The sequence below is a fragment of the Schistocerca nitens genome, chromosome 8, assembly GCF_023898315.1.
Source record: "Schistocerca nitens isolate TAMUIC-IGC-003100 chromosome 8, iqSchNite1.1, whole genome shotgun sequence".
NCBI classification, from domain to species: domain Eukaryota; kingdom Metazoa; phylum Arthropoda; class Insecta; order Orthoptera; family Acrididae; genus Schistocerca; species Schistocerca nitens.
Window position 1 is genome coordinate 216,122,110 of NC_064621.1, and position 23,789 is coordinate 216,145,898.

The 23,789-nt window shown below is 39.8% G+C and overlaps 1 protein-coding gene across 1 annotated transcript in view; it reads right to left on the bottom strand.

The window, feature by feature from the left end:
- LOC126199380 (2-aminoethylphosphonate--pyruvate transaminase-like) overlaps nt 1-23,789 on the bottom strand; it is a 133,877-nt gene that overhangs the window by 8,202 nt on the left and 101,886 nt on the right. Inside the window, exons 5-6 of the mRNA XM_049936297.1 lie at nt 6,472-6,766; nt 5,046-5,205 (exon numbers count right to left, since the gene is read on the bottom strand). Of these exons, the coding sequence (XP_049792254.1) occupies nt 5,046-5,205; nt 6,472-6,766 (455 nt within the window). The remainder of the gene's footprint in view (nt 1-5,045; nt 5,206-6,471; nt 6,767-23,789) is intronic.

Consider the following 23,789-nt stretch of genomic DNA (forward strand, 5'->3'; position numbering starts at 1 on the left):
CCCTCAAACGTTGCAATGACGTGGGGATCCATCTGATCAATGACTACATTGTAAACAGATAAGCACATTGGATGATTGGACATTCATCTTCATTCAAGTTGACAGAGACGAGAAAAGTATTGTACATTACCATCTGAACAAACAAAAGTGATGGAAGTCATTGGTTCAGATATAGCAGATCATAGGAACAAAGAAATGTAAGACACACACACATTAATGGACATAGTGACACCAGCTGTTTAGGAGCAGACAGTGCGAGATGAAAGGAAATGACTGCGCCAACAAGTATAGGCAAGTTTTGCCAGTGGGAGAAGTAGAGGCAGGTGGATTTCAATGATGGTAACAGAATAGTGTAACAAAGCACTGTAACTATGAGAAATGTGCTGAAGATGATGTCCCTGCCCAAACCAGTCTGTTTAGAGTTGAGTTTTTTGTGGCAGGTAGAATGGCCACCAGAATGTGTTAATGTTGTTTGTATTTAGTCTTGGTACCAGGCCTGGTAGGGCACATAATGGATGAAAACATCGTCAGATGTCGACTGTTCACTGTGAAGGACATGAGATGCCACATCCTCGTCTGAGATAATGTTGTTAGCCCCTGACAGAATTTGAAAGGGGTGTCACTGCAGGCCTCCATTTGGCCAGCTGGTCGAATCGTGCAAAATTCAGATTTGTGGGGCATTCAGATGTGACAATGGTCCAGGAGCATTCAGGTGTGGCAGTGGTCCAATGTTAGACTGCATGGAAACCTGAAGACAATGTACTCATTCTCGAGGTTCATGTCAGCCACACAAGGGAGGATTGCCATATTGTGCACCGACGAAAAAGTAACCTTTTCACATTTGTGCCTGCCATGGAAGAAAATGTAATGGACTCATTGTAATGTTGTGTGTCATCCTGCACCATTAATTGGAGACAAACAGCAGCTGGACTGGAGAATTACTGTCCCTTGTGTAGGCTGCCGTTAACACCACAATGCAAATGACTGCATTTGGATTGGTGCCGTGACGAAGAAGCATGGACCTGCGGAAAAGTCCCTTTCTTATAATATTTTGGAGAGGCACAGCAGTGTTATTCCTGCAACAAGGTGTGGGGAGCGGTATGGTAGGATTTCGGGTCAAGGCTGGTAGTGATGGCACAACAGCATACAACAGACTTCCTTCATCCTCATATGTTACCTCTCATGTGACAGTATTGTTGTGCAACTTTTAAACAGGACAATTGTTGTCCACACGTAACATTTGTCTATGAATTGTCTGTGTGATGTTGAGGGACTCCCATGGCCATAAAGATCCTCAGATCTGTCCTCAATAGAGCATATGTGGGACCAGCTCAGACGTCAACTTTGTCCCTGCGCCAGTATCCACGACATCAAGAATGAGTTCCAACAGTTGTGGGCCAGCTCACCTCAGAAGAGAATACAGTGGCTTCATAACATCCTTCTCAAAAGAACCAGTGCATGCTACAGGATACAGGGAGTGCAACATCATACTGATAAACAGGCTCATACTGCCAAGGTGGTGTTTTTTTTCTGATTTTGTAAGCAGTGAAATAACATCACAAATCCTCCCAACCCATGAAGTTTCATTTATTTTCCTCCTTCTCTTCTGTGTGCTTCACATCTTTCATTTAGAGTATAATAAAAACAGCAAATGGCAGATGTAAAAAAAATCTGCTTCCTGCAAGTAAGTATTGCTGGTAACTCTTGTGACAATTATGTTTATTGTACAAGTCAGCAAACTGAACTGAAGGCCAGGCCAAGGTGGCAGCATTATTGTTTTTACAACCAAGAAAGAGAGTGGAGGTACTAACAGCATACACTTCAGTCTTGTACGTGGATTGCTGCCACACACCAAATGTCTATTTGCCAATGACCTGTATATGAGGACTATTAAACTTTATTGGCACTGTTTTTTTACTATACTCCTTGCTCACTATGATTGTGATAGTGTTCTATGTCTCACTCTGATGCTTCATTTCTTCGTAAAAATCTAATGCATGCTTTTTCAATCTATGTTGCCTCATTCATAGGTGATTACTTGGTTATTCTGGCCACATACGGCTATTTCTCTCATAATTTTGTTGCTGGCCTTGACTTTCAGCTCTATGAAAGAATACTGTGAAGTTTTCTCACATTGGTGTTTCTCTGTTGTTCATACAGTCACAGAAATTGCTGCCTAATAACACTTTTATCCATATTGTCAATGAGATATTTTTTCTTCTTCTATGACTTAGATAATGGAATCCCATCTCACTTGGCATCCTATCCCTCCTTCCATGTTTGAATTTTCCATTGGCACTGCCACTTGTTTCTCCTTCTCATTGCCAATAAATTTAATGATATTAACAGCAAGCCGTTGCTTCTGCTTGTGAAATTATTTTTTGCAATCACTTTCCATCCTTCACTGTAAAATAACAACACACCAATCACTTAACTAAGTTAGTTACCACTATGACAAAGTGTATGGTTTGCTTTGTTGAGTAATACTTATGCATCAGAGATACATTTTCTTATATATATTTTAGCATTTAAAGGAATGAAACATGATTTTCAAATCTCCTTCACCAAAGAAGACAAAGTAAATATTCCAGAATTCGAACAACTGCCAACACGAGTAATTTAGAAGTGGATATCCTTGGTGCAGCAACACAGCATAATTCACTTAACAAAGGAAAGGACACCAGTCCAGATTGTATATCAGGCAGGTTCTTTTCTAAATATGCTGGTACAATGGCTCTATACTTAGAAATCACCTACAACTGCTCACTTGGCAAAGGATCCATACATAAAGACAGGAAAGCCACACCAATACCTAAGAAGGGAAATAGAAGTAATGTGCTGAATTACAGAGCCATACCACTAATGTCGATTTGCTGTAGGATTCTGGAACATATACTGTGTTCGAACATTATGAAATATCTCAAAGAAAACGATTTATTGGCAAATAGCACGGATTCAGAAAAGATCCTTCTTGTGAAATACAACTAGACCTTTATTCTCATGAATTAATAAGTGCTATATACAGGGGATGTCAAATTGATTTCATATTTTTAGATTTCGAGAAGGATTTTGAGGTCATTCCTCACAAGAGACTTCTAATTAAAATTGCATGCCTATGGAGATCTCCTCAGTTGTGCAACTGGATTCATGACTTCCTGTCAGCAAGGTCACGGTTCATAGACACTGATGGAAAGTCATCAAGTAAAACAGAAGTAATATCTGGTGTTCCCCAAGGAAATGTTATAGGCTCTTCACTGTATGTGATCTACATAAACAACATTTAATTGTTTGTAGATGGTGTTGTCATTTACAGTCTTGAAAAGTCATTAGTTTATGAAAACCAATTGCAAAATGATTTACAAAGATACCTGTATGGCTTGAAAAGTGGTAATTGACTCTAAGTAATGAAAGGCATGAAGTCATGAAGTCATCCACATGAGTACTGAAATAAATCCATTAATTTAGGTTACATGATAAATTAAAAAAATCTAAAGACTTCTAAGTTCAACTAAATACTTAGGGATTATAATTATGAATAACTTCAATAGAAACAATCACATAGATAATGTTCAGTGAACAGCAGACAAAACACTATGATATATCACTTGAACACTTAGAAATTGTAACTAGTCTACTAAAAAAAAAGACTCCTTACACCACATTTGTCCACACTCTCCTGGAGTATTACTGTGTGGTGTGCAATCTGCATTAGATGAGACTGATGGAGGACATCAGAAAAGTTAAAAGAAGGGCAGCTCATTTTGTATTATTGCAAAATAGGGGAGAGAGTGCCATGGACATGATATGTGAATTGGGGTAGCAATCATTAAAGGGAAGGCATTTTTCTTTGTTACATGATCTTCTTGTGAAATTTCAATCACCAACTTTCTCCTCTGGTTGTGAAAATATACTTTTGGCATCCACCTACATAGGGGAAAATGATCATTATGACACAATAAGAGAAATCAAAGCTCACACAGATATATTTAAGTGCTTGTTTTTCCCATGTTCTGTTCAAGAGTCGGACGGTAGAGAAATAGTTTGAAGGTGATTTGATGAATTCTTTACCAGACACTTAATTATGAATTACAGAGTAATCTGGTAGATGTAGATTATATTTCTTTCCAACAATATTTATGATGGAAGTGAGACATCTATTACTAACTCCCAAACAGAAACAAATGTAGAATGACTGCCAGGCACATAAAATTCTGTTGGTTTGTGAGCTTCCAGTCATGCCTAATGAGCCCTTTCTTGATGGGACGTTAAACACTAATCTTCCATTTTATAAAATTCCAAAATTCAGAAGAGATTGTTGGATAAAAATAAGGGCAAGCAAAAATAGAAGAAATAGCATTTAAAATGAAAAAATAAGGCACCCAAAGATACAGAACTAGAGAGAGAGAGGGAGGGAGAGGGAGAGAGAGAGAGAGAGAATGCTAAATATAAATGGTGTCTAAGGATGGCTATGACAGGTCTGAGACAAAGTAAGTGTGCAGGTATGCGTGTATGTCACACGTATTCTGTACAAGTTAGCTCCAAAGTGGGACATTGTCCAAAAGCTAAGTGACATTTTCAGTCTTATTTTTGCCTGCCAGCCACTCAACATATCACTGTATAGTTAGTTGTTACCTCTATTCCTTCCATAACTTATAAAGGTGAAAATTTAATAGTTGTAAATTTCAGGTGACAGATGCAGTGTTAACAGTTCTTATAGTGGATGGGAGGCTTTTTATTATTATCGTAATGATCATCAATTAATGCAGGAAATCATTCCACAGGGAACTTGAAGCCTGCAACAAAAGGATGACTGGGATGATAAGTGCTATATTTCTTGAGTGTTTGGAAGAAGGTGATGGAACACCACATGGAGCAAGAAGTTTGAGTGAGATGTTAAACTGTGGAACTATCCAAACTGGTGCAAGGGTTGACCGTTTTGTGAAGGGAGAGTACTAATACGTATGAAGTCACACTGGAATATTCTAACATAACAGAAGGTGGCTACCACAGGCAACTTTACAGTAAGATTAAATAAGTTGTTATACCTTTTCACTCGGGCAGATACTCCACCTTCAGATTTCAGTTCTCCAAGAGCTCTGTGTAGTGCAAGAAGACAATGTGTGGGGGGTGTAAATCGAAATTGTCCACATGTATCCAAGCCATCCAGCTGTGAGCACAAGTCTAAGCTCAAGCTGCGACAATTTCCTGAAAAACAAAGTGTTGGGATCACTTTGCGCACATTTACATCACATTAGTTACCTGTTATACAATGAATAATCATAATAGAAAAAATTCATCTCTTAATTCACTCTTGTGGTGTTCCAGGAAAATGTGAGAAATGGAAACAACTTCCACTGATCTGCCGTGTACCAGATGGAAGCTCCATTTAGTTCATGGAACAAACTGTAACAAATAATCTCATCTGAAGATACTGTAAAATGATGTCCTACACATACAAATAAATCTCTCCAAAAATTAGAATCTAAAAAACTGTAGCACCATCATAACTGATTTGTGTAAAAAAAAAATTGTAGTTAATGTTGGAAGTTTTGGATGCCTTTATTTTTAATGAAAATAAGATTTTTCTTAATGTTGAATTGCATGTCTATATCTTTTCACTGCAAATAAAAATAGAGCACAGATGTGTTCATGAACAAATACTATTTAAGCTAAATCAGGTGATGCTGTGATGCTGAGGGAATTAGATAAGGAAATAGGACACTTCAAGTAGAAGATAAGTTTTGCTGTTGGGCTGAAATAGAGAGAACATAAGATGTAGACTGGTGATGGCAGGAAAAGTGTTTCTGAAGAAGAGAAAAATTTGTTAACATGAAATATAGATTTAAGTGTTAGGGAGTCTTTTCTGAGGGCCTTTGTCTGGGGTGTAGCGATGCATGGAAGTGAAATGTGGATGGTAAGCTGTTTAGACAGGAAGAGAATAGAAGCTTTGGTGCTACAGAAGAATGCTGAACATTAAATAGGCAGATCATGTAAGTAATGAGGAGGTACTGATTAGAACTGGTGAGAAAAGAAATTTGTGGCACAACCTGGCTAGAAGAAAGAATCAGTTGATACAACACATTCTGAGACATCAAGGGATCATGAATTTAGTATTGGAGGGAAATGTTTGGGGGGGGGGGGGGGTAAAATCATAGAGAGAGATCAAGAGATGAATACGGTAAGCAAATTAAGAAGTATGTAGGTTGCTGTTGCTGGTAGTTATTTGGAGACAAAGAGGCTTGCACAGGATAGAGCATCTGAGACAGCTGCGTCAAAGCAGTCTGTGGACTGAAGACCTCAACATACAAGCTGACTACACAGTTTGTAATATCTGTTGGCTTGTTCTGATTTACTCCTGGACTTGTTCTTTATCCTTAAAAATTTCGTTGGCTGAGACACACAGTCACTGAAATGACTGCACAATGAACAATATGTTAAGTACGTAATTAAAATACAAGCTTTGACTGTAACCTTTGCACTGCTCAAATACAGCTCTTCTTGCAATGATGATGGCACAGCCAGGCACAGACTGCAGACACTTGTTAGCAGATGTAACCAGAACATCAGGTGATGCAGGATTATCCAGTGTAAATGAGACACCACCTATGCTACTCATACCATCCAAGATAAAGAGAGGCCTCTTTTGTAGCTGCATTAATACTTTTCCCAACTCAGCTGCTGGGTTTATTACACCAGAACTTGTCTCCAGGTGGACAGCTGACACTGCAGAGTAAACATGCTGGCTTTCAGAGATAAATTTTTCCACCTGTGAACAGAGAAGTTTTCTTACCTAAGTTGCATTACATTATGATTACTATCTAGAACAGGCTTTCTGAAAACTTACAATTTGTAGATTTTTAAGAGTTGTGTTCCAGTCCATCATGGCTTACTTTTCAGTTCAATGTAATATAAACATTTAATTTGTATTTTGTATTGCTCTGCAAACATCATATGCAAATGAGAGATAATTTTATGTTTCAGTAGCATTTAAACTAAGCTCCTGGTGCACTTTCATGACTCAGTATTTGTATGTTTTGCTCTTCCATGGTCCACCGAGCGAGGTGGCGCAGTGGTTAGACACTGGACTTGCATTCGGGAGGACGACGGTTCAATCCTGCGTCCGGCCATCCTGATTTAGGTTTTCCGTGATTTCCCTAAATCACTCCAGCCAAATGCCGGGATGGTTCCTCTGAAAGGGCACAGCCAAATTCCTTCCCTACTCTGATGAGACCGATGACCTCGCTGTCTGGTCTCCTTCCCCGAAACCAACCAACCATCTTCCATGGTCCACACTTGGAGAACATCTGCTGAGACACTACAGGTTTTCCAAGTTTTCATTATGTCAGAGCATGGCCTGGGAGAGAATGAAATAAGTGTTTGCAATCTAGAGAATTATAAAAGATTAATTCATTTCTATAGAACTAAATATAAGGGAGGGTTAATTCCAGTGTATGTAAGCAATGGTATGAAGTAAATTACTGCTTCATAAGTGCTTTCTGAAGCATCAGCTATGCAAATAAAGTTGCAGGGTCTGTACTGATCACCTAGCTCACAAATAAAATATTTCGTTCTTCTTTTTTAAAAAGAACTAGAAGTGCTTCTAGGTCAGACAATAGATAATTTCTTGAACATAGTTATAATGGGGGATATGAATATTGATACATTAAAGGATATTGTCATACAGAAGTTTCTGTGATCTGATAAATATCTACAATCTCAAGTTAGGTGTACAGTATGATTTTTTCCTCCATGTACAAACTCTTAAGGATTGATCGATGAGAGGATACAGAATAAAGATCTAATGAACTTATGTCCGGAAATGATGGTTTCCATGCTAGAGACCATTTTTTCAATCATGCATTGTTACAGAGAGACTGTGGTTTAATACACACTGTACCATGTAGCCACAGTTACAATATGTGTTGAAAAATGTGCCTCAACACATGTGTACATGCTGTAGCACGCTCTGTCTCCCATGTTTGCATCGGTCAGGCTGCATCCAAACAGTGTCAAAGGCAGCATGGATATGCTGTTCCAGTGTCTCCAAATCTGGAATATGTTCCGCATACATGATACTTGCAGCCATGCAGCTGGACCCCCTTGTCTACCGAGCTAGGTGGCACAGTGGCTAGCACACTGGATTCGCATTTGGGAGGATAATGGTTCAATCCCGCGTCCGGCCATCCTGATTTAGGTTTTCCGTGATTTCCCTAATACGCTCCAGGCCAATGCTGGGATGGTTCCTTTTGAAAGGGCATGGCCGACTTCCTTCCTCGTCCTTCCCTAATCCGATGAGACCGATGACCTCCCCCATGTCCAATCCACCAGCCAAGGAAGACACAATTGTGATGCGTCCAGACATTAATGGTGAAGTGGGCTGGAGCACCATCATGTAGCAGCCCCATAACCCTTCAAATCATCAATAGCACTTCTTCCAGCAGAGGAGGCAAAGTCACCTGCAAGAAATGTCAATAGTTCAGGCCTGTTAGGTGATGTGGAAGGAAGACTGGTCTCAAAATACGGTTGCTAATTATCCCAGCCTACACATTTCGGGTGCACTGATGTTGATGATTCGCTGTCACCATACCATGGGTGTTCTGCATACTATCCCACAGATGGGTGTTATGAAAGTTGAAGATACCACTCCACATAAAGGTGACCTCACCTGTGAATAGGATGGATGACACAAATCCCAGACTAGTGGGTACTTGGTGAAGAAACCAGTGACAAAACTGCTCCTGATGTGGAAAGTCTGTCGCTAGTAAGCCCTGCAGACACTGTAAGTCATAATGGTGGTAACAGTTGTCATGGAGTATATTCCACACGGTTGTCTGGCTTTTTTGTACTAGTGGGCCAGCTGTCTGCTACTCATTTGGTGGTAGAGTTCCACAGTGTTAATCACATTTTCTTCCAAGCCTGGTGTCCAAACACTTCAAGTACATCATTCATGATTTCCTGTTTCCTGAAATGACACTGTTTCAGACAAAAGGCAAAACAAACTTGCAAACATTGAATGCTGTGGTTCTTATCCATGGGGATAGGTCTCCTGATACAACCTTGCTGCCCTCAACCCATTGCCATTTGCCTTTCCATAAGTGAATACCATGTTGGCAAGCTCTCCATTTGAACATGGAACCATTGTATACAATGCTGTATCACACCTACTACAAGGTGAGTCAGCAAGAGAAGTGAATCTGACACAACATTGCCAATTACTATGGCAGGAGAGGGTGCTAGGGCATGACGTGTGAGGAACAGTACCACAATCTAGGAGGAAACCATGCATACTGTAACTGTGGCTGCATGGTACAGCGCATGTTAGACTACAGTCTGTGTAATAAAATATGACTGAATAAATGGTCCCTAGCATGGAAACTATGCATTTCCAGACATAAGTTCATTAGACCTTTTTTGTTCCATATCCTCTCATCAATCAATCCCTACAATTTGTACACAGTGGAAAAAAACACCCCATATAAAGCCCAACAAGATGTTGAGATCTCAGAAACATTGATAAACCATGTGATTACAAATATTCCTCAGACGAGGCAAACAGTGCAAGTAATAAACACTACAATCTGAGATCATTATCAACAAGTAGTTGAAATAACAGGAACTAATGTTAGCTGTGGAACAATACTGTTAGAATTTAAAAAGACACCCAAAAAATTACATAGGAGAGATGGGAACCCCAGCTAGGAATATCAGCAGTGTACAAAAAGACAGATTGCTACTTACCATAAAAAGACATGTTGAGTTACAGAAAGGCCCAATTACAAGAAAATCTTTTGGCCACAACCTTCACCAGCAAAAGAGAAACACACCATTCATGCATACAAGCAGCACACATCATGCACACATGACCGCCAACTCCAGCATCTCGGGCCAAGATGCTGGAGTACATGATGTGTGCTGCTTGTGTGTGAGAATGGTGTGTGTTTCTCTTTTGCTGACGAAGACTGTGGCTGAAAACTTTATGTAAGTGTCTTTTGATTATACCTGTCTGCAACTTGTCTTCTTTATTGTAAGTAGCAATCTGTCTTTTCCTACATTGTTGATAGGAGGGATGGAGGTACTTTTGCTCAACATACGTTATTACATATATATTGCTTGCCGCCTATTATCTAGAAATCCAAATAAGGGAAATACTAAGAGATGGATCACCACAGACATTGTAAATTCAAGGGATGATCCAAAAAAGGGACATGAAAACTGTCTCATAAACAAAACTACTGCTAGCACTGACATTTACAAGCGCAAGGGATTACATTAGATTAGATCAGATTAGATTAGATCAGATTATATTCAGTTTTCATTCCACAGTCCAAAAAATGAGATGATTCTCCTAGGTGTGGAACAAGCCAGAAAGCATAAGAAACATAAAACATTTGAATGCAATACTCACTTCCCTGATCATTTGTCAAGAGATTTTCGAAATATATGGCAACATTACCGTAAACTGGAACCATTAATATCTACAGAATTAATACATTGCCAAAATGAAACATAGTTATGCAATTTTAATAAATTTATTATACACAAAACACCTAATTTTGACTGTTGTGACCAAGTGCTGTCAAAACTGAAATATAACAGATATTTTTACTTACTCTGGTAAGATGTTTATACAATGGAAAATCCAGGATGGAATGTAGCAATATTATGAGAAGAAAAGTTTCTACTCACCATATAGTGGAGATGCTGAGTCGCAGCTAGGCACAACAAAAAGATTTTCACACTTAAAGCTTTCGGCCAGTGGCCTTTGTCAACAATAGACACACACGTGTACAACAGAATCACACAAACGCAACTCACATACACGACTGCAGTCTCAGGCAACTGAAACCACACTGTGAGCAGCAGCACCAGTGCAATCAGACTCAACCAAAGACCAAAATTGAATCTTGCCTAACTCTGTCACTCTTCCATCCAACTGTGATCCATCCCAAATGCCCCGAAACCACCCTCTGTTAACTTTCCAGAGTTTCTTAACCACAAACACTGCCTCACCATCATTCCCCAAATCCCTCAACATGCAGACTAACCATACATCTGCAGAAAGAACTGCAGCCCACCATCTTAAAAACTGATCCTAACATTGTAATCCTCACACTGTTGTTCTGAACCGCAAGTATTACCTGGTGGAATGACTCCACCAGCTGTCAAATACTTCCACCTACAGACCTTGCCACAGTGACCCCATTCCAGTAACCCAGCAGGATCTCCAGTCACTACTCAAATCCTTAGGCCCATTCCAGAACCTCTCCCTAGACTCCGTCTCTCTACCCACCCCTATCAGTCTCCACACTCCTACCTTCTACGTGCTTCCTAAAGTCCGTAAACCTAACCACCCAGGACGCTCCATTGTGGCCAGTTACTGTCCCCCACTGAGAGAATCTCTGCTGTCATAGACCAGCACCTTCAACCTATTACCCGGAACCTACCCTTCTATATAAAAGATACCAACCATTTCCTCCACCGACTCTCCGTAGTTCCTGTCCCTTTAGCATACAGTGCCCTGCTCATCACAATTTCCTTACCACTATTGGACACCACCTTTCCCAATGCCCGACGGATTCCAAACCGACAGTCTCCTTCCTAGTCGTCATGACCGACTGTATCCTCACCCACAATTACTTCTCCTTCTACAAACAAATTTGGGGTACGGCTATGGGCACCCGCATGGCACCACCCTATGCCAACCTCTTCATGGGCCATCTAGAGGAATCCTTCCTAAACACCCAGAATCATAAACCTCTCACCTGGTTCAGATTCATTGGTGACATCTCTGCTATCTGGACTGAAGGTGAGGACACCCTATCCACATTCCTCCAGAACCTCAACAACTTCTCCCCCATTTGCTTCACCTGGTCCTACTCATCCCAACAAGCCACCTTTCTAGATGTTGACCTCCACCTCAGAGATGGCTACATCAGCACCTCTGCCCATATCAAAACTACTAACCACCAGCAATATCTCCACTTTGACAACTGCCACCCATTCCATACCAAGAAGTCCCTTCAATACAGCCTAGCCACCTGTGGTTGTCGCATCTGTAGTGACGAGCAGTCCCTCTTGAAATATACCGAGGGTCTCACTGAAGCCTTCACTGACCGTAATTATCCTCCCAGCTTTATACAAAAACAAATCTCCCGTGCCTTATCTTTCCAGTCTCCCACCACCTCCCAAAGCCCCACCATCCGGCCACAGAGAAGAATTCCCCTCATAACTTAGTACCACCCAGGACTGGAGTAACTGAATTACATTCTCCACCAGGGTTTCGATTACCTCTCGTCGTGGCCTGAAATGAGAAATGTCGTACCCACTATCCTTCCCACCCCTCCCAAAATGGTACTCCGCCATCCACTGAACCTACACAATATACTCGTCCATCCTTACACAACCCCTGCTCCCGATCCCTTACCTCGTGGCTCATACCCCTGTAATAGACCTAGATGCAAGACCTGTCCCATACATCCTCCCTCCACCACCCACTCCAGTCCGGTCACTAAACTCCCCTATCCCATCAAAGGCAGGGCTACTTGTGAAACCAGTCGTGTGGTCTATAAGCTAAGCTTGCAACCACTGTGCTGCATTCTATGTAGGCATGACAACCAACAAGCTGTCTGCCCACATGAATGGCCACCAACAAACTGTGGCTGAGTATCAAGTGGACCATCCTGTTGCTGAACACACTGCCAAACCTGATATCCTTCATTTCAATGACTGCTTCACAGCCTGTGCCATATGGATCCTTCCTACCAACACCAGCTTTTCTGAATTGCGAAGATGGGAACTTTCCTTGCAATACATCATACGTTCTCGCAACCCTCCTGACCTCAACCTTCATTAGTCACTGTCCTCACCCATCCAGCCCCTTCCCTGCTCCTATTCCAGCACTACACGGCTGTCTTTCCACCATTTCACCCAGTCTTTTTTTATTTATTTTTTTGGCCAAGGTAAGTGATTTTAGGTCTTTATGTAGATTGTTATTATTCCTAGTATTGATAGTATGTATTGAGCTATTGGTTGGAAACAGAGACATATTAGTTGCAACAAAAAGCATTAAGGGATAAATATATTGAGAAGCAGTGGTTAGAATACTCGGTTCCTTGAAGAGCTCTACATGATGCTCTTGAATTTACACCACAAATGAGTCTTATTATATGCTTTTGCACTCTATAAAAACTTTTGCTCGGTTTGACAAATTACCCCAGAATATGATCCCATATGACACAATAGAATGAAAGTAGGCAAAGTACACAAGTTTTTTATATTTATATCTCCTACATCTGACATCATTCACACTGCAAATACAGACTTGTTAAGGCACTTCAGCAATTCTGTGGTATGCCCTTCCCAACTGAATTTATTATCGGGTTGTACTCACAGAAATTTAACACTATCAACCTCTTTGATTTGCATGTCTTCGTATGTTATACAAACGCTGGAAGGAAATCTCTTGCCAAATCTCAGCTGTATATAGCAGATCTTTTCAAAGTTTAATGACAGTGAAGTAGCTTTAAACCATTTATTAACATGAAAATTTGATTAGTAATCTGTACGTGACTTGCCATTTGTTGCAATGTTTGTATCATCTGCAAATAAAACAAACTTAGCATCTGGCAATGTAACAGATGAGAGGTCATTAATGAACACAAGAAAAAATAACTGACATAAGATGGAATCTTAAGGAAAACCACATGTAATTAATTCCCAGTCGGATGAAGACTAACTACTTATTGCACAGTATTTCGCAATGACACCCTTTGCTTTCTGTTAGTTAGATAAACTCAAACTATTTTGCATCACTGCCAGTGACACCATAATGTTCTAATTTACTTAAGAGAATGCTATGGTGCACACAGTCAAAGGCTTATAACATGTCACAGAAAGTGCCAGTAGCCTCTAATTTATTATCTAATGAATTAACTACTTTCTCAAAGTAAGTGTAAACAGACAACCACAGACATTACTACCTATGAAGCCAATGTTATTGGGTCAGTGTATGAACAGTGGAAGTCTGTGGAGTTTTCCTTGACCTCTCAAACACATTTGATTATGTGTGTCACAACAGACTAATACACAAACTAAACTGTTGTTGTATCAGGCAAAAGGCAGCTGACCTCATAAAATCATTTGTGGAAGACAGAGAGCAGCTAGGTTTACAAATATTTCAGTGAAAACAATTTATTTGTAAATGGAAATAAGACAGCATACATACATACAGTTACAAGCAACTAAAACTGCAAAGAGTAACAATATCACCCTTAAACTATGTAATTCAATTCTCAAAGAAGTAGAGAATTCTTGGGTGTCGTCATTGATTAACAGTTAACATGGGAGAACCATATCAGCAATATATGCTCAGAAGTGAGCACTAGCTTATTCTTAATGAGAAACATGTCTAGGACAGTAGACATAGACACACTGTTAACAATGTACTATGGCCTGATCAGTCCCTCCTATCATTCTGTGGTATAGTCCTGGGAAATGCAGCACATATTTATAGGTTGGTGAAGCTTCAAAAGAAGCAATGCAGATCTGAATGCAAGACAGTCCTGCAGAAAAAAATTAGAGAACTTAATATCATTGCTATTAGTTCACAGTATACAACTATATGCTACGTCCTTGGCTTTTCCTAGTTAAAATTGATGCACATTAATTCTGATGTTTTGACATTAAACTTTGTTCATTACATTATGTGTGATAGTAATTGTGCAGTGGTAACACTGGTTTTTATGAATCTGTGCACCTTTTTGAAGTGAACATAGCACAAGGAAATAGAGGATGGACAGTGAAAGAGAATCGTGCTACGATTTATTAAGGGAAAGGGGGAGAGGGGCCAAATTTATGATGAATGATATGTCTGGTACATTGTGTGGTAACTGCCCTTCCTGTTCCATTATCAAGAACTGTGTAGCTGCATTTAAAACAGGGCATTTCAGCACCGAAGATGAGGAGTGTCCTGGAAGACCACTGTAAGTCACAGTAGCAGAAGTTGTGGATCCTGTTCATTCCCTTATCCTGGATCATCAAAGGAAAACTGCTGAACAGATAGCAGAGAACTGTTGCATATTCCACAAAACTGTGGTCATGTTAGTCATGAGACATGAGAAAGCTCTCAGCCAAATGGGTTCCCACATGTCTCAGCGGAGACCTAAAGCGTGAATGAGTAGGTGCTTCACAGTTCAATTTGGACCAATTTTACTTCTAGATCGTACAGTCACCATTGAGAAACATGTATATATGCTTATCATCCAGATACCAAAGAAAAAAATTTCAAAATTTGTGGTAACGTCTTATGGGACCAAACTGCTGAGGTCATCGGCCCCTAAGCCTACACACTACTTAATCTGACTTAAACTAACTTACACTACAGACAACACACACACCCACACCCAAGGGAGGACTCAAAACTCAGATGGGGGGGAGCAGTACAGGCCGTGACAAGGCGCCTCAGACCACGAGGCTACCCGGCGTGGTGCCCATAGAATGGAGGTACAGTGATTCTCCATTCCAAAGAAGTTTAAAACACAATGGTCAGCAGACAAGTTGCCTGCATCCATCTTTTGGTATAAAGATGCACTCCTACTTATTGACTACTTACAACATGGTACAACCATTACAGGAAAGCACTATGTTGAACTTATTGACAAAATGAAGCATGACTGGTCTTCAAACACCAAGGAAAGCTGGGAAAAGGCATTTTGTTTCAGCAAAGCAATGACCCTCTTCACAAGATGGTCCATACAGCAAAAACTGGCAGATCTTCACTCTGAGGAGGAGAGGAGGAGATTAGTATTTAATGTCCCATCGCCAATGAGGTCATTAGAGATGGAGCACAAGCTTGGATTAGGGAAGGATGGGGAAGGAAATTGGCTGTGCCCTTTCAAAGGAACCATCCTGGCATTTGCCTGCAGTGATCTAGGGAAATCACGGAAAACCTAAATCAGGATGGCCGGATGTGGGATTGAACTGTCATCCTCCCAAATATGAGTCCACTATGCTTAAGCACTGCACCACCTCACTCGGTCTTCACTCTGAAATCCTAAAGCATCTACCTTACTCATCTTACTTGCCGCCCACCCTGCCCTGTGACTATCATCTGTTCCCAAACGCCTCAAGGGAAGACAACTATTGAGCACTGAAGAAGCCAGAAAGGCTGTGGATGAGTAGTTTGCAGCACATTTCACATTTTGTAATTCTTTTTATTTTTATTTTTTATTTTTTAGATGGGTCAAAGAAGCTGGAACAAAGATAAAATAAATATGTTGAGCTCAAGAGGAAGTATGCTGAGTAAATAAATTTTTCATACCCATAGCAACATTTTCTTTTCTTTACAAAGCCAAGAACTTATCATCACCCCCCATATATTTGCAACAATTATGCATCTGAAAACATATAGTACTACACAGCTAAATAAAAATATACACAATTACAACATGAAAAATAGGGATGATTATTATTTACATAGGAAGCAGCTCAAGTTAACTGAAAAATATCTCACAACAGTTGGGTACAGTTTGTACTATAAATTACCACACAGAATTAACTGCAATGAAAAGATATCAGTCATCAGAAATAAATTACACAGATATCTAGTCTCTTTCTCTCTATTTAGTCTAAAAGAATACCTAGAAGGTAAAGAGTAGAAAAGTTCTCCTTCAAAACAAGAAGTGCATCATAAAAATGTCTGGTTATACAAAAATGATCCTGCTAGTGCTTGCTTTATTATTATTATTATTATTATTATTCTGGATATCTTTGACATACATGGTGCTACAAAGTGAGGCTCCCAGTGTGTAAGATAGTAAAGATTAGTGAATGATGGCACACATAATAGAAAAGAAATCATGGAAGTGTAAAGCTGCATAAATATGAATGTCATGTAGACACCAAATCATTGTTAGTCATGTTTTTATTTCATTCAGCTTACATTAAAGAAATCTTGATTTGGTGTTGGGTATTGACTTAAGGATGATAAATTTTGACAAAATTAGATGTGTCTGCATTATATTATATGTATAAATGTAACTGAAATTGTGTATATCCTGACTACATCTGTACAATGGAAATTGTCTAGAGATGGATTAATGAATGAATAAATTAATTAATTTTCTGACACATAAGTAATAATTGCAAAATAACTTTGTCTGCTGTGGAAACTTGAAGTACCCTACATTGTGGTTATTAATTTGTAATCACTGATGTGGAATTTAAAACGGTAAGATGAGATGCGTATTAGCCTCCAAGTTTATTCTTTAGATCATTTAAATTTTTAAACTAATGCTTTGTTTTGACTCTGTTCTCTTTACTTAGAGCTAGTCATGCATTCATAAATTTCATTTATTGTGTACTGAACTCTCCCTTGATACCAAACTTTTCATCTCATGTCCAGTTTCCTTTTTTATTACTTCTTCCTATTTAGCACTACCTATTTCTGCAGATCATATCCTTAATGTTTACAGTTGATTCCACAAGCTTTCTGATTAACAGCTGCTCTTAAACTATCATACAATGTCAACTTATGTAAACATTATTTATTGTTTCAAATAGAAGTCCATATTTCTAAATACTTATCAAACTATAACTAAGTATCATTCATTCTGATAGAATTAAAAGTTAATACGGGCAATTATAAACAAACTGTCTCTCTGTTGCACACTTCAAGTGAGGTGATGAGGCGGTAAGACAAAGTGCTAATATTAAGGAGTATGGCATTTCAACATTCGCTTTGGCCGTTCAAATTTTGGTTTTTCCTAAATAGCTTAAGGCAAATGCTGAGATGAGTTCTTCAAAAGGGAACGGTTGATTTCCTTCCCTGTCCCACAGTCCAAGCTTCTGTTCTGTCTCATTGTCGCCTGGACATTAAACCCCAATTTCCTGCCTTCCTTTGTTGCACATTTTGAAATGAAGAAAGTTCTTTAAGTGTACAGTCTCTATCTACTACCTCTTCTCTTTTATGTCATAAACTACCTATATGTTTGCCTCTTTCCCCACATTTCTTTTTATAGCCAGGTGGTCAGTGGGTGCGGTTCACAGATGAGTAATCTGGAGTTTGTGGGAAGTGTGTCTGTCTGGTAGTACCTATTACTACCAAGTTATGTTTTTATTCTATCTTCATATACATGATGCATTACAGCACTGCCATTATCAGATTATAAGAAATTTTACTAATGAATATAAAATTTTGTTCTCTGTACATGTATCAATGAGTCTAGCAGTCACACATGTACAGTGAAATACTATATTTGATGGAATACTGTATATGTATTTAGTATATCCTTAAGCAGTTTAATGAAACTTTCCCACCAAGATCATATTGCCATAAAACATCAAGTAAGATGAGATGGGTCACACTAGGAATAAAAATTTCCAGTGAGAGGGAAAGGGAGCTACATAATCATCTGAAGTACAACAAAGAGCCTGATTTTAAAAAAAATATGTTAGGAACTATAAAACTATTTTTAAAAAAGCTGTGAAATCTTAAAAAAATGGAAAATAATAAATTGATTCTGGGGCAATAAATAAAACATGGGCACTATGGTCTGTATTTAAGTCTGAATTAGATGTCAAAAATTACAAGCAAGACATCTCAAAAATCAAACTTAACGAAAAATTTGTTGTAAATCCAGCTCAAATATCTTATAAATGAGTACTTTATAATCATAGCAACAAATGATTTAGATGTAGCAAATTATGAGCAGAAAGTAAATAGTTTTGGGTTGAAAGGCAGTACCAGTGACCATCTTAAAAATTAAACACTTTCAACAAAATTTGTTGAAAATGTCATACTCTCCTTAAAAAACAGAGACTTGCAGGCTGGGATGGGATACCCACCACAGCAATGACATAATAGTTTTCTCACTCTCTCTCTCTGTCTCTCTCTCTCATGCTAAACAAATCATTTGAGGAAAGTTACTTCCCTGATCTCTTGAAATATGAAGAAGTAAAACCATTGTTTAACAAAGGTTCAAAAGATAATATGAGAAACTATCATCCCATTTCTATACTCCCAGACATATCAAAAATATTTGAAAAAATTGCTGCTTTACAGATACAGTGCTTCATCATGCAATATGATGTCATTTCAAATAACCAATTTTGCTTCCAGCAAGGTAAAAACACTGCAGATGCAATAAATTAGTTTATTGAAAAAAATTACTTCATCATTTGATAAGGAAGCTAAAGTTTCAGGGATATTCTGGGATCTTACAGAAGCATTCAATTCTGTAAACCAAGCCCTGCTGCTTTTCAAACTTAACTGGTATGGAATAAGGGGTATTGCTTTTAATTGATCTGAACCATATCTCATGGAAGAGAAACAAAGGGTAATAATCACATCAAATGGAGCAGGTTACTTTTCAGAGTGAGAAACTTTGTCACACGGTGTTCCTCAAGGCTCAATTCTTGGACTAGTTCTATTGCTGTTCTACATTGCTTCTCGATATAAATACTAATCAGACTTTGTTTACAGATGATACCTCTACCCTAATTGAAAATGAAAATTCTGACAATATACCACAGAGTGTCATGAATACATTAAGTAACTTGGAAACATGATTCAATCTAAATGGCTTAAGGCTAAACATTTCAAAAACCTACATGATGAGTTTTAAAACCAAGCAGTCAAAAACTGACAAAATCTATATCACTTACAATAATCAAGAAAGGGAAGAGCTTGACTCAGTTAGATTCCTATGAATAAATGTAGCCAGAAATTTGCTTCAGAATTCATGTATTGAATATCTAGCAAACAAATTAACAAACAAATTGCAATGGAAATTTTAGCCAGTGCATTCATATAGACACCAGGAAAGCAGCATACTATAGCTACTTTGAATCTGTTATTAGATATGGCATATTTTTGGGGGGAAACTCGGGAAATGTTACACGAATTTCAAAGTTGCAAAAAAATAATCAGTCATAATATGCTCACAACACAGCCAAGGGCATCACGTCAACCATTATTTAGAGACCTAAAAATATTAATAGTCCCCTCTTTATACATCTTTGAGGTGATTCTTTTCCTACGCAGAAGAGCTGATCTATTTAGAAAAACTATTTTGAACACTCATACAACACAAGACATAAAGAAACCTTCATGCTCACCTCACATCACTTAAAATTGTATGCTCAGACTCTCAGTATATAGCCATGAAAATTCACAACAAAATAAAATGGTGTGGCATAATGAATATGAAGCTAAATATTTTAAAAAGCAAGTTACGTGATTTTCTAATTGAAAGATGCTATTGCTCAGTGGAAGATTTCATGAAGGATGAAGTGATAGGATGAAGTGATACTTTGAACTGGATTCCTAAAATGGAAGAAAAAATTATGCTGGTTCTAGTGGATGTAAATTATGAAATACTATTAGAAAGAATCTTATATAAATTCCTCAATAAGTAATATTGTAAGTATGACAAATTTTAAATAAGTAAATTCTTGACTAAGTAATTCGAGTGATAAAATTTTAAATAAGTGAACTGTAACATTGAGTCATCCCCTCTTCTAACTATAATCTATTGTAGATCATTCAAACTAAAAACAATACCCAGTTTTTGGAACAAAGCATACGTGATATCCATCTACAACAAGAGTAGTAGAAGTGATCCACAAAAATACTGTTCAGTATCCTTGACATCTATTTGTTGTAGAATCTTAGAACTTATTCTGAGCTCAAACAAATGAATTCCTCAAACAGAGTGACCTCTTCCATGCCAACAAGCAGAGACTCTAAAAACATCGATTATGTGAAACCCAGCTAGCACTCTTCTTACATGACATACTGAATGCTTTGGATCAAGTCAGTCAGGTGGATGCAGTATTTATTGATTTCCAAAAAGCATTTGACTCAGTATCACACCTATGCTTATTTTCAAAAGTGCAATCATATGGAGTTTCAGGTGAAATATGTGGATGGATTGAGGATTTTTTGGTAGGGAGGATGCAACACATTGTCTTGGATGGCTAGTCATCATTACACACACATCACAAAAAGTTTTGCATCACCTTGGTTCTGAGAGTTCTCGAACCTATACAGAAAATTGTAATAGAGATCAACATAAACATCCCTTCTGCCCTGTTTATTGCACATGAAAACCACACATTGCATGTTGTACCACGACATAGCGAGACCTTCAGAGGTGGTGGTCAAGACTGCTGTACACACTGATACGTCTAATACCTAGTAGCATGTCCTCTTGCATTGATGCATGCCTATGTACATAGTGGCATACTATCCACAAGTTCATCAAGGAACTTTTGGTCCAGATTTTCCCACTCCTCAATGGCGATTTGGTGCAGATCCCTCAGAGTGGTTGGTGGGTCACGTCATCCATAAACAGCCCCTTTCAACCTATACCAGGCATGTTCGAAATTGTTCATGTCTGGAGAACATGCTGGCCACTCTAGTCAAGCAATGCCATTATCCTGTAGGAAGTCATTCACAAAATGTGCATGATGGGGGAGTGAATTGTTGTCCATGAAGACAAATACCTTTCCAATATGCTTCCGATATGGTTACACTATTGGTCAGAGGATGGCATTCACATATCGTACAGCCATTACAGCGCCTTCCCTGACCACCAGCGGTGTACGTTGGCCCCACATGATGCCACCCCAAAACAGCAGTGAACCTCCACCTTGCTGCACTCGCTGGACGGTGTGTCTAAGATGTTCAGCCTGACTGGGTTGCCTCCAAACACATCTCCAACGACTGTCTGGTTGAAGGCATATGCGACAATCATCAGTGAAGTGAATGCGATGCCAATCCTGAGCACTCCATTCGGCATGTTGTTGGGCCCATCTGTACTGTGCTGCATGGTGTCGTGGTTGCAAAGACGGACCTCACCATGGACATTGGGACTGAAGTTGTGCATCATGCAGCCTATTGCGCACAGTTTAAGTTGTAAAACAATGTCCTGTGGCTGCACGAAAAGCATTATTCAACATGCTGGCATTGCTGTCAGGGTTCCTTCAAGCCATAATCCATAGGTAGCGGTCATCCACTGCAGTAGTAGCCCTTGGGCAGCCTGAGCGAGGCACGTCATTGACAGTTCCTGTCTCTCTGTATCTCCTCCATGTCCAAACAACATCGCTTTGGTTCACTCCGAGACACTTGGACACTACCCTTGTTGAGAGACCTTCCTGGCACAAAGCAACAATGCAGACGTGATCGAACCACAGCTTAATGACCTCACAGACAATATTAATAGTAAACTCAGACGTTTTTCAGATGATGCAGTTATCTATAATGAAGTACTGTCTGAAAGAAGCTGTGTAAATAATCAGTCAGATCTTGACAAAGATTTGAAAGTGATGCAAAGATTAGCAATTTTTTTTAAATGATCAAAAATGTAAAACTGTGCACTTGAGAAAACAAAAAGCATAGTATCCTATGACTATGTGGTGGATTCAAGGAGGTTTTCTTCAGAGAATACACCAACATGTTGAGAACTATATTTTATTGCACATCATGGCAGAACAACACATACAGAACTGAACTTTAACATGGCGGGAAGCAAAGAAGTCAGAGATGAAATAAAATACAAAGATGGTTTGTTTATGTATTGATATTTCTGGTGACGAGTTTATTGGCGCTACATAGCCGCCCCCCCCCCCCCCCCCCCCCAGTACGGAGTACTGTTGAGAGACCGGAGGAGGGGTAACTATGGCATCAGGTGGAGTTGTGCGAGGTAGACGAATGATAGTAAGCTCGACGGAGTCCTCCAGTGGTGGTGTTGGAAGCCTGTACGGAGCAATCACGACGATGTTGGCCGAAGTTAAGTGGCTTGGTATCACAGAATTATCATTGGGAACATTGGGAAATGAGAAACACATGATAAATAGCAAATTGTCTCTGAGTATTATAGAAATTTCGTGGATGATGTCAGAGGGCACAGGGACTGTCACCTTGAGTGAGGGTGTGTTGACCAGGGGAGTGGGGGGAGAAAAACATCGACACGGTGAAGCAGGCGAGAGCGGGGATGTGCTCAACACAGGTAGCGGTGAGCAGTTCATGGTTGTGGGTTGTGAGCTCGAGTGAGAGAGTGTTTTTGGTGGGGAGTTCAGCATCGAGTTCAACAAGGAGTTCTGAGATGCACACAATGGTGAGTGATCGCTCGAGGGAGGGAGCAAAGGTGGAACATCATGTGGTAGTAGGCGGAGTGGAGTGCTCGTGTCAGATGGTGGCGTAGATTCGGGCTCGACATGCGCTGGTTTAAGTCTGTCCAGTGACACAGTGATGGGGGAATTTTTTATCAGGATGTCAAACGTGTTCGTGGATCGTCGAAGCACACGATAAGGGCCCAGGGCCCGAGTATGGGGGCTGGAGAGGTGCTCGGACGGAGTCGTCCCGGAGCATGACAAAATTACAGTCAGAAAGGGAAGTGGGTACATAGACCGTTGGAGGTGTGTGAGTGGACGGGGGCAGGGGGGGGGGGGGAGGGGGGGGGAACAGCTGGGGATTTCACAAGTTCAATGAGTGAGGGTAGGGGTGAAAGAGAGTGACACAGATGAGTGCTCCTGGGAGGACCAGTGTTTGTCCATATACGTATTCTGCAACTGTCCCTTTGATGTCTTCCTTGTAGGTTGCACAAGCACCAAGCAGTACAAGTGGCAGGGCCTCTGTCCATAAGGAGTCATGGCAGCGGAGGGCCACCTTGAGGGTGCGGTGCCAGCGCTCGACGAGGCCATTGATTTGCAGATGGTAAGCAGTCGTGTGTATGCGTCAGATTCCGCAGATATGGCAAATGCCATTGAACAGGGCCGACTCGATCTGA